Source organism: Phaseolus vulgaris, chromosome 3 (genome assembly GCF_051622355.1).
Source record: "Phaseolus vulgaris cultivar YP4 chromosome 3, ASM5162235v1, whole genome shotgun sequence".
In the NCBI taxonomy this organism is placed as follows: domain Eukaryota; kingdom Viridiplantae; phylum Streptophyta; class Magnoliopsida; order Fabales; family Fabaceae; genus Phaseolus; species Phaseolus vulgaris.
Genome location: NC_143500.1, coordinates 45007585 through 45026127, shown reverse-complemented (window position 1 = coordinate 45026127; position 18543 = coordinate 45007585). Strand labels below are relative to the sequence as shown.

Below are 18543 nucleotides of genomic sequence, written 5' to 3'. Positions count from 1 at the left end.
TTAGTTGTCTTAGTGTAGTAAAGAAATAGTTTATTGTTTCGTTCATAAATCATTTTCATTTCAATAATCGATTGTTAGAATGAAGAAAAAAACAATTGATATATCATTCTATCATCTTTTTCTGTTTTCTGCATTTTTTTTAGTAAAGTGAACACTCTAGATTCAAAAAGCAACTCATTTTTTTAATATTTTCATCTGTTCATTTCCTTTCTAATAAAATAGTTAAATGTTTGCATTTCTGTGATAGTCCGTAATGTAATATACCAAGTGCCAGAAAACATTGAGTTTCAAAAGAATTTTGAAAGGTTTGACTGTATACAAAGAATATATATAACGATTCCTCGTGTCAGTTTTAGATAAAAAGCTGGAAGGATGGCAAGTTTTCAGGCAGCAAAGAAACAAGTGGTGAATTCGTGATATTTGTAGTTTAGGACTACGCAAGGATAAAAGGCTTACCCATTACACCCACGACTTGAAACGAAGGTTTTCTTGAATCTGGTGGTTGTTCATGATTATATGTGTTTACTCATCAAAATCAACATTATACATTATTATTTGTACAAATGTATAGAAAAAAAAAATCCACCAACTCGGTCGGTTAATCTAGGTTGACTCAATTGAAAAGAAAATTCCAAAAAATACATCAGACTCAAAAGAATCCAAAACCAGTTATTGTCAAGAACCCTTTTTAGCTGCTGTGAACAAAGGATAACAGAAGCCAAGCTCACTAGCAAACATGAAGTTTTGCCCCGACCCTAATCTGGTTCCGTATGGACAATTAAGTCAAACATCATCTCTCTAAGGGTGTAGCTGCTCATATATAGAGCACTGAACTCCAACATCTGTTCCTGTTTTTTTCCGTCGTAATCTTTTTGTTTTGCTTTCATACTACAAATCGTCCGTACCAAAGTAGCGGTCTCCAAATTCTCCCAACCCTGGTATAACCTGGAACTGGTCATTTAATCCTGCTTCGATCTCCGATGTGACAATTTTCAGATGCGGAAAACGTTTACATACACATTGTATTCCCTCAGGAGCCTGAAATGATTTTTGAAATTCACTGTACTGGTTTTTTCATCAAACAAAGGGTCTTACTGCTGCTCAATTGACTATAACTCACAGAAATGAGGTTAAGGAATATTATCTGGGACTCTGGAACTCCCTTCTTTATGAGAAGCTCGATTGCTTCGCTCGCAGTGTTACCTAGATTATCATTCAAGTGCTTAATACCAGCAGAAAAAAGGCGCGGTGTCATGCATAAATGAACAGAAAAAAAAAGTGAATGAAGAATTCGGTTCACCGAAGCTTCGTAAATTAATGGTCTAATGTGTTCGGCGATCTGGTACAATCTTTGCCGCATGTACCGGAGTAATTGGTTGTACAACAGCGTTCAACAATAAGACATTAACAAATCTTATAGTGAAAATTTGGAAATTTTAATAAATAAATAATTTTTCAGCGTTAAGTTTTATGTAAAAATAACGAAGACGATGCATGCAAAATGATAACAACTCACCTGTACCAAGTACTGGGTCCATGAGAAGAACATGTCTCTCCGAAATATCTCTAGGAAGCTTCTCATAAATAAGCTTGTGGAGTGGAAAACATTGCAACAATTAGCATGTGCAGATTCTATCATCTTAAACAGAAATCTAACATATTAAAGTTAGATACGAAGGTTAATACCTGGGTTTCATCACCATCGCGGTGAATCAGAATTTTTCCGATCTTTATTCCTTTACAGCAAGCACGCAAGGCATTTTCCATACTTTCGCCACTGAAACATTTTAAGGGAATTCTACGTTCATAGAGTTGCACAATTACTGACATTTTTATTTTTTAAATAAAATGACTGAACTATTAACAATAATATAGAAACAATCCAGCGTCAAATTCCCATGAAATCACATAGACATGCATTACACATCTCAGCTTAGGATTGGTTTCAGACTGAATAATTTTTTTATCAGATCAAATTATGTTTTATTTGAAATTAAGATTTAGCAATGGACAATGGTATCTTATGTATCTTATAAGAAAATTCTAATGAGTTTGTTTTCCAACTTTGCTGTAAGACTAAGAACATTTTAATATAACCAGTTTTAGAAATTAACAATGAAGGAGTATGGACAATCTTTTTAACAGGGAAAGATACCTTCGAACAATGGATACGCCGCACAATTTCTTACAAAAATCAACTCCAGTATAAATCGAGCCTGAGAAATAACAAGAACAATTTCGGAGTCTGTGTATTTACAATCAGCATGAAAATGTTGAGGTGAGGACGGTAGCAATGCTAAGCAGTTTACAGCATTATTCAAACAAAGTTTTGTTATTTAATAACACTTTCTATCGTATTATGCTAAAACATGAATAAATTATATTACTTCTTTAGACACACCTGTAGGTGTGATAACTTGTTTTTCTGTAAATGGCAAGTAACCAAGACCGTGTTCCACTACCTGTGAAGTCGGTGATATTAAGATTAGTTGTTAAGAGCGGCTGTAGAACCTGTATAAAGCTCATTGCCGTTACCTACCAAGCGAATTAGCCGATCTGAATAAAAAGCAAAATCATGCTTTGATATGTCCCTATCACGAATAAGAGTGTGCATGCCTCTGGTCTGTAAGAAAACTTCAAAATTAGAAATAAATTAGCATAAGACATTTCCTTGGGGGAAAGAAGCAAAAAGAAAACTTTTAGAGAGGAGGAAGAAGCAAGATGAAAATCACCTGGAAAGTAGATTTTAGAACATTCAAATTCGGATATATTTTGCAGAGGTTATGTTGGCCAAGCTTAGTACGGATATGTTGAACAATCAAGTCAATTGCTACACGATTCTCTCCCCCGCGAGGTATTATGATGTCAGCATATTTTTTGGATGGAAGAATAAAATCTTCATAAGCAGGCTTAACAAATTTTGCATACTGAAAATGCAACAAATATTTTTAACATCAGCCACTAAGTCTCAGAAATTAGAGTTAAAACCAAACAGAACCAAATCAGAGTACAAGATCAAACAAAGTCTTTCATGCAGGCTATAACGGTCGCATGCACCGATGAGATTCAATCTGTTAAGTACAAATTTCAAAGTTACTTCCCTCCAACCACTGTATTACCATTGGCACATTGTTTCGAGCTCTCTTTCGTGCTTAAGTACATATATAGGACCCCAGAACAAGACATCAAAATATTGTTTTATTCCCACATAAAGATTTTATTTTGCCTTTAGGACAAAAAAGAAAAACCATTTTAAAAAGAAAGACAACGTCATAATACAAGTAGCATTCGTTGGTCACTTACTATATCATATTTCAATCCGATTTTGACTTAAAAAGCTTGTCCTTTACAATTAATGCGACTGAATCATTGTATAGGACAACGGTTTATTCCCACATAATTAGTTTTCAGAATAAGCATTGGTAGCATTATTTATTTATCATCGATAAAAATCAAGCTAACCTTCTTTTATCATCTCAGCAATTTTAGGATATCGGTTCAAAAAACTATTAAGTTTTGATAAAGGGTAATCCTAATTCCCAGTTCCTGACGATTGTCAATCTGGTGAAGTTAAGATATTGTAAAGAATAAAGATAATAAGTCTTGCCTGTTCCAGTACCGATTGTACATCTCTACCCCTCTCAACTGTATCACGTTTTATTCTGCGGGCAAGCCTCACATCCGGATCTGCGTAATATGCATTGCAATATCAGTGTGACGAGAAGAACATATAAAACCACCCACATTTTCAAAAGAAAATTGTTGCCATTTATATCTCTATTTACTGACGAAAAAAATCTGCCAGAGAGGATCAAGAACTATGGCTGGACAAGCAGAACATGGAGCAAACTCTCCTCGCTGTGCTAAATCATCTGATTTTCAATGCTTAGTCATAGTTATTTAGCGTACTCTTCCAAAACGAATGGAGCAAGCATGTTGGTTTGTCCATAACAACTGCCTAATTATACACATGAAAACAGATAACCCGACAGGATGTATAGATCCAGAGAGAGATTCATGGTGTTGAAGAAATTACAATACAACAATTTATATTACCTCAAATTATCCAAAAGCTTGTTTATTTTTGTTGAGTAAAAGTGATGTTAGAACTTGAAAGGCTGGACCACTATACCTATAGTTCAGACCAGGTTTGATCAATTCCAACAATAGTGAAATTTTGTAAAAATGAAGTTATTCCATGGGATCTCAGACTGAACAAGGCTTAGTATATGGATACATGCTAGATCGAGGTAAGTACTAAATACAGTATGTACCATTTTCCCCTTGTCTCCAAACATTCTTTTTTTTTTCCTCGTGACAAACAAAATTTTGTATATTTTAAACTTCACTCATCATGTAAGAGCAATAGATGGGAAAAAAACTTGAAACGATCTAAAATGTAAGAGCAGTAGACCTCCATCAACAAATATCTTCATATTCATCATGTTGCGGACACGTTGTTCATGAAAAACCAATATACCCTCCATAATGATTACATCAGATGCATTGACCTGCCAACCAATAATAAAATTAATAACAGCCTGCCTAAATTTTCATTCTATTCGAATGCAACACCTCCAATCATAATTATCTGAAAATATCTTCAACTCAGGTCCAATAGTGAAGAAAGGGTGTTAAACTTTAAGATCATTCAGCAATGGTATGAATTCGAAAACTATACCCTTTCTTCTTCTGAATAAAACAAATACAATTTCAGGTATGCTTAGCTTAGATAGATACACAGGCAAGTCTAAGAAGGGTATGAATGATTTCGACCTGGCTCTCTAGGAGCACTGTAACTGCAGATCATCTCGCTACTGGCATAATTGAAAAGATTCAATCTGAGAACAAATGAAATTAACATTTAACATCTCAGTTTAGGTTAACGTGTCAGAAAGAAGGGAACCTGTCGGGATCTGTCGGTAGATCTCTGATGAAGCTTGAAATCATATATTGGAATCTGAACAGACTGTCCAGATTTAAGCTGAGCGAGGGTTTCTACTAGTTGCTCTGTGTCAAATGCATCTACCAAAACATAACACACGTATAAAATTAGAATTCTAGAAGATCTATTCAATAATCTCAATTAAGTTTCTAGCAACCGTACTAGGATGATCAAAGTTATACTCATGAACGCGTTGCAACTCATCATTCGTCAAACCGCGGTAGAATGAATCCTACAACAATAACAGATCATCAAGTTATTACTAGTAGTAATTAACATGAATTCATTTTTACTCGGTTTCAGATTTAGCATAATGCAAATAACACGATTGGCATTACAAAGAAGAAATCCAATGATTCAGTTCATGAATCCACTACGATCCAAATCCAATGCCATCGCATCACAATATTACAAACAGAGACCTGACAGAGGAGCACAACTCTGTGATCTTTCAGCTGCTGAATGATAATGTCGCACACAGTGGTTTTCCCCGATGCAGTGCCTCCAGCGACACCTGATCCACGTTGACAACGCAAATCGAATCGAAGCACACACAAACAACACGTGCCATTAGATCCTCTCCGATGAGAAAATGCAAGAAAGTCATACGTTCAGATTTCCGTTTTCAACTGTAAGATCTTATCCATCCGTAAACAGAAGCAATTATATGATAAAGCGAGATGTTAATTCAATCAGAGTATAAAAGAAAAATGAAAAACAGAAAAAGAAAAAAGCAATGCTGTTTGGTTTCCAAGAAAGTGAAACGCTATTTATTTCTTATTTTCTGGTGAACCAAACGGATTGAAATAAAAAACGGTGAACGTAAGAAGAAAAAAGATTAATGGTTGTAACGTAATATGATACATATATATACATATAGTTACCAATGATGAAGGGAGGGTGAGAAGATGATGAAGAAGAAGAAGAAGACGTCGTTGAAGGGTGCCAACCGGAGAAGTGGGAACCGGAGGAAACCTCTATGACCATATCTATTGGAATGCGTTTCCACTGTGCCTTTCTCTTCTAACGCTCTTATATACGTATGCGTTTGCGCCCTCTATCACCGCTCGCGGTTCTTGATCAAATAATATAAGTGAAATCAATACAAATGAGATGGTGGTGGAACGAATAATTATGACCGATAAAAATTCTTTTATCATTATTTTAGTATTTTCTATATATTTTAATGAATGTTTTGATTTTTCACAAGTTTATGAGTTAGGAAAGTGATTTCATCAAGATCAATTTTTTATTTTTATGTTTTAGATGTTTTCTAGGTTATCAAAGTTCCTTTAGGAGAAAATTAACTCTAAGAAAAGTTAATTAAAATAAATATATTCAGTTGTATTATGAAGGAATGTTGCATTGAGTTTGAATTTAACTGTTGGATCATATATTTTTTTGTGTGGAAGAGTGAGGGTTGAATTTTTTTTTATTTTGTGTGTTTTAAGTAAATTAATCTTGCATTTTAATGTTGAATGAGTGTTGGTTTGGTTAGAACTAAATTCTATTTGTCTTAGATGTAATAATGCACTATTGTTATGAATTGAAATGAAAAATCCTAATTTTTGGGTTGTCACGTAAAAGTATGAAAGTATTAAAATATACATGTGCTAAGTTGCATTGGGGTTTAAAATTGTCATTTGAGCTGTATTGGATTTATAATCATGTTAGATTGGAAATATTTTTTGATTTGGGTGTTTAAAAGATATTGGAAAAGGATAGAAGTGTGTGGAATGACTTTTGGTTGGTTTTTGAAATTGGTCAGATTTTTGGTGCGTTACATGCAAGGAAATTTTTGGGGTCTATCATATTCAGATCAAAGAAAAATCCCCAAAAAAAAAATATTCGTAATTGAATCTGATTCTCTAGGACATTTTGATAAAATGTAAAGCTAAAATCGAAAATTAATTTTGTGAGAATATTGGTTAAGTGTTTGTACTGGTACAGTTTTATTCCCCCTTAATATCTGTTTATTCAAATAAATCAGGGTTTCATGACCAAATGCATGCAAGAAGTAGAGAATCTTCGATATTAGAAGTAGCATTAAATGCTTCATTATATACGAAAAGAGCACATTAGCATCGTTATAGTGATGGAATTTAGGTAGGATATAAGGTCTTAAGTTTTCATTTCAGTAAAAATTTGTATATAAATCAGAAATAGTGTGATGATTTAGATAGGGTTAAAGAAACAAAAATAGTGTTACTTTGTATGAAATGTAATCGATGTAAAACACACGTATACGTTTTCTACACTTTGCTTTATTATTGAAGTACATTCCGAAACAAAAAAAAATACTTCCTTTATTTTCGTATATGCTTTGTATGACATTTTTATAATTGATTTATTTTACTCTTTATATATATATATATATATATTAGATAGACAAAAGAATCACGAGTGTATTTGAATAAATATATTAATTAGAGTTTTATTGAATAAATATGTATATGTATAAGTTATTTTTGTAATTGAAGAGAAAATAGAATCACCCTAATAAGATATCTTTGAGAACTTGTTGAAATAAAATGGACATGTGTTACATACTTACCGTTTATTTCATAAGAATAATTCAATATAAACAAAAAAAAGTGCTTTTTATTATTAAAAAAATATTTATGAGTTAGATTGGGCTAATTTTATTACTAGATTATAATTAGTTGAGACAATTCTTAAATATAGGTTTTTAGTGCTAATTTTTTTTTTAAATAAATGTATTTAACTATTTTTGTGTTTTTTCTACTTCTTTTATTTATTCTACTATATTTCTCTTTCATTTTTTACATTTTTTATATGGTAAGAAAAAGTGTTTTTTTGTCATGCTAAATGTAATTAACATTCTTTATAGTACTCGATTCGATCTCGCCAATGACATAATACTTACAAAAGTACTATGATGTCCAAGTTAGAATTTAGTATAAGATAGATGAAAATAATAAATATTGTTTAATGGTATTTATCTCTGTTGTGAATGCATGTTTATAGAATATGATGGATAATCAGTTATGAACATGTGTTAAAGTAGATCGCAAAATTAATCTTGATATTAAAATAAAAATTTATACATTTAATTTAATTGTTGTTAGTTTCTTAAAAATCAAACTCGATCCTATCATCATATATTATTCGATTTTACAACTGATAAAATATTCGATATAGTAGAACACTTGATTATTGGTAATACATCACCATTATTACCTATTATTTCCTTTTCTATTTGAGATAGGTGAGATGAATTGGAAATGTAGTGAATAAGTTAAGTGTATGGTATGTTTAAATTACAAAATCGACCTTCAACTAAATCAATCTAAAAAGTTGATAAATTAATTAAGTTTTTTTTTTTAATTAGCCTTCAATGTATGTGGCCTGAGAAAAGTCATCATCAAATTCCATAATGGGTCACTGTCAACTTTTCTATAGATGGTCTATGTCATCATTTGCATAATCTATCTTCTCTTATCTATTGATTACTCAACTTCCATGTTATTTAGATTAATTTCTCCCAATTCACTACTCTTTTCCTTCTCAACCAATTTATTTAAACTGTATTAATTAAATCAATAATAAGAAACAATTAGCTTCTTTACAACGCCATTTAATATGATATTTCTAAGTTCTTTTTCCCTCATAGATACTCATGTATTAAAAAATAAAAATTAAATATGTTTTTTCAATCTAATTTGTATTCATTCTTGTTTGTATATTTACTGCACGTTACAAAAATGTTAATGTGGCTGATAGTGGTGGGGTTATCAAGGATCATGTGTAAGAAATAAAATTTTTAAAAAAAAGTAAGATATATCCGTAAAAATAAGAAATTATGTATTTTCAAGATAAAAATAAAATAAAATATTCTACAACTTTTAAACTCCATAAACAATGGTGAACAAGATAATATTATCTGATGAGTCACACACATGACATCACTGACGGAGGATTATAGGGATGAGATACCGTGGTCCCCAAAATGTTTAATTTTTTTATATATAATAACAAAAATTGAATTATGAAGATTAATTTAATTTCTTTTTATAATGCATGTTATTTAATTTTAATACATATTAATACATAAAATTAAATATAATAAAAAATAAAGTAATTAATATTACGAAGTGAACTTTAAGCCTAACTCAACCCCATAAAACCGGTTCATAGGGTTGAGGTTTGCACCCACTTATATATTATGAAATGTCCTTATCCACACCCCTCACGTCGAGAGTGATAGATAGAAACTCGTGCGTGGGACTATATATTATGGGTGGTCCGATAGCGACCCGATAGCGGGTGACACGATAGGCCCAACACAAACACTCGCTAGGATAGGCTCGAAATGGCTCTGATACCATATTACAAAGTGGACTTTAAGCCTAACTCAACCCCATAAAACCGGCTCATAAGGTTGAGGTTTGCACCCACTTATCTCTAGTCGATGTGGAATCTCCAACAATTAATGCATGTATATAGGAAAAAAAAGTTTAAGATATGTTTTTTATATTATTTTTTCTCACTGTTAATATAAATTCTTTGTTTATTCTTATTTGTTCTCTTTTATTTATAAAGTAAAAAAAGAAAATAAAGTAAAAAATTATTGTTTCAACTGATTTCTCTCACTTATTTGATTTCCTTTCTAAAGAAGAAAAAAGGTAATTTTGTCTTGATTCTCTTAACAGTGAGATATTAGTTTCATGATATTTCATACATCCAAATTGTTTTACACAACTCACTAATGAGTATTTTTTTTAGTTTAATTGTTTTAAGCTAAATAAAAAATAAAATAGTATGTAAAAAAAATTGTGAATTGTTATTCTAAAGAGTATATGAAATTATAGAAAAACTAGAGTTTTTAATGATGTTAGGGTAAATGTCGTGGAGATTTTATATATATATGTACGAAATATAATTTGTCATGTTTTAGTTTTTTTTTTTAAATTGGTATTTATATCTGATTTAGTGTATGAGGTGTATCAGTTATACATGAAAATAAAATTTATCTATAAATAAGTGAGGTGGTGTGTGCTTTTTTGGTGTTGGTATTTTGTTCAATTGTTTGTACTTGAATTGGTTGAGGATTGTGAAAGGTACATATATGGCTGTAGGTATATTGTACTTTAATCTTATATATAAGTATTTTTATAACTAGTTTTTAACCATGAGTTATTTATTATAAGTTTCTTTTTTAAAATTTTAGTTCTGATTTAGTTATTCATAATCTAAAAAAAATTTAAAAATAAAAAATCATCTTTTAAATATACATCATTTTTTATAATTATATTAATTGTGTATTAATTTTTATTATATTAATAATATATATATATATATATATATATATATATATATTGAGGATATTATCCTAATCGCATGTGTATTGCCTGAAAATATGAAGACATGGATGATGTCTTAAATTCCTTTGCTTAAATAATGCAACTCGACACAAACAGAAGGAAAGTGTTCAAATAAGACTATATAAGTCAAAACCGAGTTTGAAAAAAATGAAAAACTTATACAATTACATGAATCAAACACACGTTTAACACACAACAATAAAGAACAAAGTTGATTCGATAAATTATTCTTTACAGGGGCATAAGTTATTTTTCTAGCTTCCTAATTTTATCTTCAAGCATTCGAAAATATAATCCTATTTTCCATTATAAAAAGTAAATGAAAGAACAAGTCTGAGAATCGTAGATATTGATACAATCAATAATTTTTTTATTGAAGGATTTCTTCCAAAAAAAAAAACAATTTACAAATCCAGGATGTGTATGGATGAACAAAATAAAGAATTAATATTAAGCAGAATGTACAAAAAAAATGAATAAAATTGAAAGACAGCAAAGGAAGGTATAGACAGTGGAGCTAGAATGATGATTATTAGTTCATCATAACTCTGAACTCTTCAAAGCTAAGCATGCCATCCCCATTCAAATCAAAGCGAGCAATCATGGCTCTGCACTGATCCATGGAAGTGAAATCACCCAACTTCTTCAGCATCCTCTTCAAGGCTTTGGGGGTGATGAAGCCACACCGTTCCGTGTCGTACAAATCAAAAGCTTCCCTCAAATCCTTCACCTTCTCTTCCTCTTCCACTCCCTCCATCATCTTCATCAAATCCTCCAAACAAAGAAACCCATCGCCGTCAGAATCCAACCCCTCAATCGCCATCTCAACCTCTCTCACCCCAACCTCCCCACCCAGCATCCCTATTCCGTTCCTCAGCTCACTCGCTGAAATCTTCCCATCACCATCCCTATCCAAGTACCTCAGCACTCGCTCGTATTCACCACCCTTCATCATTATTTCTCTCAACAAACAATTAAACACGTGCACAATTAATCTAAGTTGTTGTCGTTAAATGTTTGTTGCCGTGGGGGTTTTTATATAAGCTTTGGCTTCTGTAAATTGCGCGTTTATTCTCTGGAATAGTGTGCGAAGAAAGAGAAGAAAATACTGAGGTCATTACATATGCACTTTGAAAATTTACGCGTGGCCAATGAGGGATAAGGAAGAGATAAAAAAAAGTCATATATCGAAGAACAATTAATGGTTATGGTCAAAGGAATAGTGAATCATTATTTTATGGCTGTGTCTTTGCAAATTGGAATTGCATGTTGGCAAATTGGCTTGGTGAGACGAGGAATGAGCGTGTGGGTGGCTCAATTATTATTAAATCTTATCCTTTCCCTTTCTTCTTTTCATTTTATATAAAAACTTCTCAGTAACATCCTCAAAGCTTCTAGCCTTTTCAAACATACCCATTTTCGCTGATTTTTTCTCAATAAATATTCTTATATCACAATTGTTGGTTTTAAATTCTCAACTTTAAATTGTGTTCATATTTCAATTGGATCGAGTACATACTGTAATTATATTAGAATTTGTGATTTGTGCAATGTTGTATAACTATATTATACATTTGAGATGCATATTGAGATAGGACATTTTATAGTATATATGAAATATATATATATATATATATATATATATATATAAAAGTCTTATCTTATAATATAAATTTTGTATGTAAATGGTGTTAAAACAGTTATAGAAAGATAAGAGAGAGGGAATGTAGGAAAATTATAAAATGGTATTTTGTTGTTTGTTTGTTTTAATAAATTGATTGTAAAAATAATTTAATTTATTATAGTACTTTTAGTAAAAGCTGTTATGATTTCATTATATATGACAATTTTATAAACTTAATGATCATTTTTTTTTTTTACTTTAAATAGTTTTTTAATAATAGAAAATAATTTTATCAATAATGTTTTCTTTCACCAAAATTTTCTTAAAGTTGAATTTTATGTTTGGATAAAAATAATTAGAGGTTAATTTATTTTTCTAAAGAATTTAAATAACTTTATTATGTTCTTATTAAAATTATATTAATTTTATTATTTAAAATTATATTTTTAAATTATACTTAAATGATTTTGTGATGCTGTCCCATAATCAGTTGATATCACAACATAATAATTTATTGAAGTCGGAGTATCAGATTAATATATTTTTTTCTTATTAATGTTTATAATTTTTAAATTAAATGATTTTAATTATTTTATTATTATCATTCCCAAAGTTATTTTTTTATATAGATGGGCAGACGTTACTCATAACTTATTAACATCATTAGTTTTTTTATATTGACTAAAATTGCTTCTTTAGTAGCATCAATCAAAATATATTGTAGTTACTTTTTTCATGGACAATGATAATAATTTTTTCGATTAATATTAATATCATTATTTTTTAATTGATGTCAACAAGAGTGTTTTTTTTTATCAAGAGTTAATAAATTAATTTTTAATCCATATAAGTTAGAATTTTTAATTGATATTGATAAAATTTATTTTCTCTGTTGACATTACTGAAATTGCTTATTTATTAATGTAGGTCATGATTATTTTTCAATTGATATTTGTTTAGGTTTTCTAGATCAATATTAGTAGGTTTTTTTTATCTATTTATATATTTTGTATGTTTGAGTTTGTAGTAGTTATTTTTTTCAATATTTATATAGATTATTTTTTTTATCGAAGTCACTAGTGTTGTTTTGTAGTAATTTTTTATTTGATAATAATTGAAACACTTTATTTAAATTAAAATGAAAAATTAATAAATTTAATTTATCTTTTAAAAAAATATAAAATAAACTATTTGAAATGAAAGAAATTTAAATTTACTAAATCTGTAAAAAAAATGCATCCAAATATAAAGTAAAAGAAATTGGTAGCTCTAACTAACATTTATAGTTCTCTAATTTTAAAATAAATAAGCACATCCATCCTACTTTTAATAAACTGATACTTACATTTCTCTCAATTTTAAATAAACATTAATCTTGATATCTTTTAATAGACAGTATTCATATTCCTTATACTTTAATAAAGTGACAAACACTTCCTTTATTTTATTTTAAAATATCATATAGATTAAAATATAAATGTAACTAAATATTTAAATATAAAATTAAGAATAGCAAAAAAATAAATATTTTAATTATATTATATATTAAGATTAGATAAATTTATTATTATATTTACATATTCTTACTTTAGTAATAATATAAAAGAAATAAATGTTTATTTTAAAATTAAAGTGTGGTATCTTTTCTTTATCCTGCAACAAGTTTTTGTTTCTCTCCGTGAGTCTGACAATTTTTCTTGAATAATGTGAAAGTCAAACATAAATTCCGTATTACATAAATTGTATTTAAAACGTGGACGTCATATAATAAATTATTGGAAAAGATTAGGTGAATTTCTCCATAATTAAAGTATTCGTTTTTTTATATAATGTTTTTCTTTTTATATTTTAAGAATAGGAAAATAGAAGATAAGTTATGAAATGATAATGTTAATTACAAAATTATTTATGCTTAAATTTATGCATACGTAATTCTTTTTCTCAATTATAATAACTTTATTATGTTGACAAACTAAAAAAAAACTCTTTTCTTATGAGAGTTGGGCTTAAAGAATTATTGAGAATATTTTTTTTTATCTTTTATAGGTTGGTTGTAGTGTTTTTTAGTTTCCTTCTTTGCGAACTCTTCGCTCTTTCTTCCTAGTCTCGGTTCTCAGTCTTTTCATAACTTAGACTCGGAAGTACTTGCAGAAAGCACTTTGTCGCTCAAGTCAGCAAAGGTGATCGGTACTCGGTTCTCAGAGCACGGTATATAATGACGTATATGATTATTGAAATATGTGTTATTTATATTATCTTTGGTGGACTTTCTTTATTGGATTAGGTTAAAGAGTTGGGCCGCATTTAAGACTGCATTACCTAACTCTTAATTGTTGAATAGTTTCGCTTACTTTAATTGAGTGTAATTGAATTTGTGTTATCGATCAACCTTATAAACGTGGATCTTTATTTCGATCGGTCCAGCGATGAGGACCGAGACGTGACATCATTCGTACCTCATCGATATAAAAACTATATAACAATGCCAATGATTAATTTTAGAGGAATTTGAACAGGAAGTTCAAGAATGCAAATTTTGTAAGTTGACACAACAACAAAATTTCTAAGTCCTTTCTTTGAAGAAATCATAAGGTAGCTTGCAAATTTCTAATTTGTTTACTCAAATATTCTCTTTTCAATTCTTTGAACATGAATTTGACTTTAATATATTATTAATAGAAAAAAGTTATACTATTATATTATTCAATAAATTGAACCTTTAAACTAAAAGATTTTATAATAATATAGTTTTAAATGTTAACATAATTGACTTTATTAAATGATATATTAATTTTAAGAGTATTCATTGATAATTGATACAATATTGTAAAAGAAACATCTTGTAACGCAGACTTTACTTTATCTGCTATTACTTTGAATTCGACAACGACTTGACTTAACCGTCACTTTCAAACCGGAAGGAAATATTCTACTAGTAACAAATAGACGATAATGTTGTGGCCTAAGTTTCTTGAAAAAAAAAATAATGATATGGATAATTTTTAATGTAGAAAGATATTTTTATTTCAAAAAATAAAAATTTATGAGACTTAATTCAAAATATAATATGTTTTTAGTGTTTTATTATAATTTATACTATTGTAATAAGGTGAATATTCATTTTTTCTTTTATTTATTGTATTTTTTTATTTGTTTGTTTTTATTTTTTTCACAAGTTTCTTTTAAATAAAAAATAAAAAATATATTCATAAAGAGATTATGAATAATTTAATATTTGTCACATCTTAAAAATATTATCTTTAATTTTTTAGTTGAATTTTATAGTTTTTAGATATAATTTCAAGATTTTGTGAATGTTTATCATTAAAATATATTTAATAGATCAATCACCAAAATTCATTGGACATATCTTCCATTAATTTTAATGTATTTAAAAGTTAATTAGATATTTATTAATTAAATAGTTTATTTTGGTTAATTAAATAGATTTAAATCAATATATGCATATTTATTAAAAAAATATAAATGCGGGTATATAAATACTATTTAACATGATAATTTTTACACTCACACAATATATAATACATTTATTATATTTTATAACTGTTAACTTAATATTTTAACTCTGAATTCTTAATTACTTTCAATAATTCTTTTACATATATTATGTAACTTTTTTTTACTTATTCATTTTTTATTGCTTTAAGAGCAACTTTAACATAGTTGTTTAAAACATTGGTTAATATTGTTTTATTATTGAAATATATGGTATGTTTCTATACACTGAAATATATGAAACGTTGTTGCTTATAATAACAAGGTTTTACATATCTATACTTATATATAAAGGATTTCCCTCTTAATTGCTCTTAATTTTTGTTCCTATTTTATCCTTGCTTAATATTTTGTTTTATCAATTTATTTTGGTTATTTGGACATTTTGGATTCTCCACTTTAACTGCTCTAAATTGTTTTTCTATTTTATCCTTACTTAATATTTTGTTTTATCAATTTATTTTGGTTATTTGGACATTTTATAATTTTAGAAGTTAATAAAACAGTTTTTTAATTTAATTTTATTTGTTCACTACTTAACTGACAGGAAAGTGGAAAGATTTGTACGTTAATTTATTTTTGTTCTCACTTAACTCGCAGGAGAGTGGAGAAATGAGTTACTTTTCTGTTTTAAACTAATATTCTTCTTTATTAAATAAACATTTTTTTAATTTTAAAATTTTATTTTATTTGTTCTCATGGGCAGGTGAGTGGAGAAATTAGTTACTTTTCTGTTTTAAAACTAATATTCTTCTTTATTAAATAAGCGTTTTTTAATTTTAAAATTTTATTTTATTTGTTCTCACGCAGGAGAGTGGAGAGATTGATACGTTTTATTAGAGAATAGTGGAGAGAGAGGGGTGAAATGTGGGTTTATGCACGGTTACTTTTTTTTAGGCAAAAAAAATGATATATAAGAAAACTATGAGAGAGGAAGAATATAGAAACATCTTAAAAACTATTGTCTGATGCTATTTGATATTCTTTCTACAGAGTCTCAAGTGCGCGCAAATTCAATTTTGGTATTCTTTCAATAAATTCAATTTTGGTGCGTTTTCTTTCATATTTCTCAAGCACAAGAGGAAGAAGGAGATAGAGAAGAAGAAATCGTGAAGTTCCAATCTGTGATGCTCAGCGGGAGCAAACGCCTTCATTGTTGACCCTTCCAACATCTAAATGCAAGCGCACACAGTCTCACAATCTTCCTTGGCTGTCACTATGCCTCCCGCCTCCTCAAAATTCTAATTTTGAGATTCTGAAACCGTGTATTACTATTCCTCTTCACATTTCATCACAGCCACTTCACCATGTATTCCGTCTCATGTTTCAAAAACTCTAATTTTTAGATTCTGAAATGTGTATTGTTAATTTTTTTCATATTTCATCTCTTTTATTTATCTTATTTTGCTTTTCCTATTTCTTTAATGTATACATTTTATTTTATTTTTTCCAATACAGATATTTAGTTTATTTTATAAATTAATAACTTCAATTTCTTTACTCATTAAGAATCACATTATTAAAATAATATTACATTTGATTTATTGTGATAAAAATATATAATTATTTAATTATTTTAAACATATTTAATTAATATACATTTGGTTACTTTTCAAACAGTTGCATAGAAAGAAGAATGTCTCTTCAAATTTGAGAGAAAGAAAAATATTAGTGGAAATACTGGAGAAGATGAACGGTTTTGAATTGCAAGAGTGGTTAATGTGTGTGACATTCTTAGGAAATAAAATTTGTAAAGAATAAAACACTTAGAATGATGATCAATTACTCGCATTGGTTAAGCCAATTCACACAAAGTATAATAATTTTACATAATAATGATAATGTCATTTTTTATTTATAATATACTATAAATTTATATTGTTAAGATAATTGTACAAATAATAAATTTTAATATTAAACATAAATATATATATAAATGAAAAAATAAAAAATGCGGATACACAGGCGCGTGAGCGCCTAATATACTATAAATTTATATTGTTAAGATAAATGTACAAATAATAAATTTTAATATTAAACATAAATATATATATAAATGAAAAAATAAGAAATGCGGATACACAGGCGCTCACGCGCCTGTTTTCCCGCTAGTTTGAAATAATAAAAATATATATATTTTCAGGCCATCTAAACAACTCATTTTTATGTTTTTTTTTATTGGATAATAGTTAATAGAAGTTCTCAAAGTCGAAAGTAGAATATAAGACTCACCGAAAATCATTTAAAAAGCTCAATAAACAACTGTATATTAGGGATGTTCTAATTCAAAATGATAGTTCATCCACGATCTTACTGTATAATAATAATATATGATTGGATGATTGTATAAATAACTTTTAATTTTTTTAACAAACCTTATCTTAATATATGAAGATATTGGTTGTATGATATAAGTATTATCACCTTATTTTCAATTTATTTAAGAAAAAGTTGAAATGACTGTGTTGTGAAAATTTATGAGTGAGAAATATTATTCTTGTAAAAAGGATACGTGTTTTTGAATTAAATTAGAAAATGTCAACATATATAAGAGAAAGATGTGGCATCAGAATTTTCACCAAGAAAGTAGTGTTTAACAATAAGCATCGCAAAGCCTATTCCTACCTGTGCCAAGAATAGAATCATGTGATTTTTTTAAGCAAACCAAAGTATAATTAATATTCAATTAACTCTCGAATTGCAAAAATTAATTTGAGTTGAGGTCCTTCACCAACGGAGCATACTTCGGATCTTACATAATATAAGGGTGTTCTATGTGATCATAAAAACAAGAACATGAAACGGGTTCCTACTTAGTAATATCACTTTGCTAAAATTTCCATGAAAAACCAATCATAACATAATAGCTGTCTCATTCATAAATCAGAAGAGAAGATGGTAAAGAGGTATCAATTCTCATTTCTTGTTTCTTCAGTAAAGTTACATCTTGAGTAACTGGTAGCCATGATTAGATTTAATTTAGTTTTCAAATACAAAAGTTCGAAAGGCTTGCTATAATATTAAATTCACATAATTTGTGTTTTTACATAGGATTTGTTCCAATAGTTGATCACAATTCATGATATTTTCTTTTCCTTGGAGATTAATAAATT

General features: G+C 28.6%; 2 protein-coding genes across 5 annotated transcripts; both read right to left on the bottom strand.

Moving 5' to 3' along the window:
• Positions 1–472: 472 nt before the first annotated feature.
• LOC137807961 (uridine/cytidine kinase UKL1, chloroplastic) lies at positions 473–6049 on the bottom strand. Of its 4 annotated transcripts, XM_090299599.1 has the most exons (15): positions 5830–5952; positions 5368–5459; positions 5108–5177; positions 4907–5025; positions 4777–4817; positions 4415–4511; positions 3608–3687; positions 2733–2927; positions 2540–2623; positions 2402–2462; positions 2156–2216; positions 1687–1777; positions 1517–1589; positions 1121–1203; positions 473–1038 (listed from the first exon to the last, which is right to left on the bottom strand). In XM_090299599.1, the coding sequence occupies exons 6-15, from the start codon at positions 4485–4487 to the stop codon at positions 889–891; spliced, it is 951 nt and encodes a 316-aa protein (XP_090155725.1). In that variant the 5' UTR covers positions 4488–4511; positions 4777–4817; positions 4907–5025; positions 5108–5177; positions 5368–5459; positions 5830–5952; the 3' UTR covers positions 473–888. The 4 variants fall into 4 exon arrangements, 3 of the variants coding, with proteins under 3 accessions (XP_090155725.1, XP_068464939.1, XP_090155724.1); XR_016519194.1 differs by lacking the exon at positions 4777–4817 and having other exon boundaries at positions 2540–2634; positions 5830–6049; XM_068608838.2 differs by lacking the exon at positions 4777–4817 and having other exon boundaries at positions 5830–6049.
• A 4590-nt stretch (positions 6050–10639) lies between these two features.
• On the bottom strand, positions 10640–11328 carry LOC137805655 (calcium-binding protein CML38). The gene has a single exon (XM_068605597.2). The coding sequence runs from the start codon at positions 11243–11245 to the stop codon at positions 10823–10825; it is 423 nt and encodes a 140-aa protein (XP_068461698.2). The 5' UTR covers positions 11246–11328; the 3' UTR covers positions 10640–10822.
• Positions 11329–18543: the final 7215 nt, after the last annotated feature.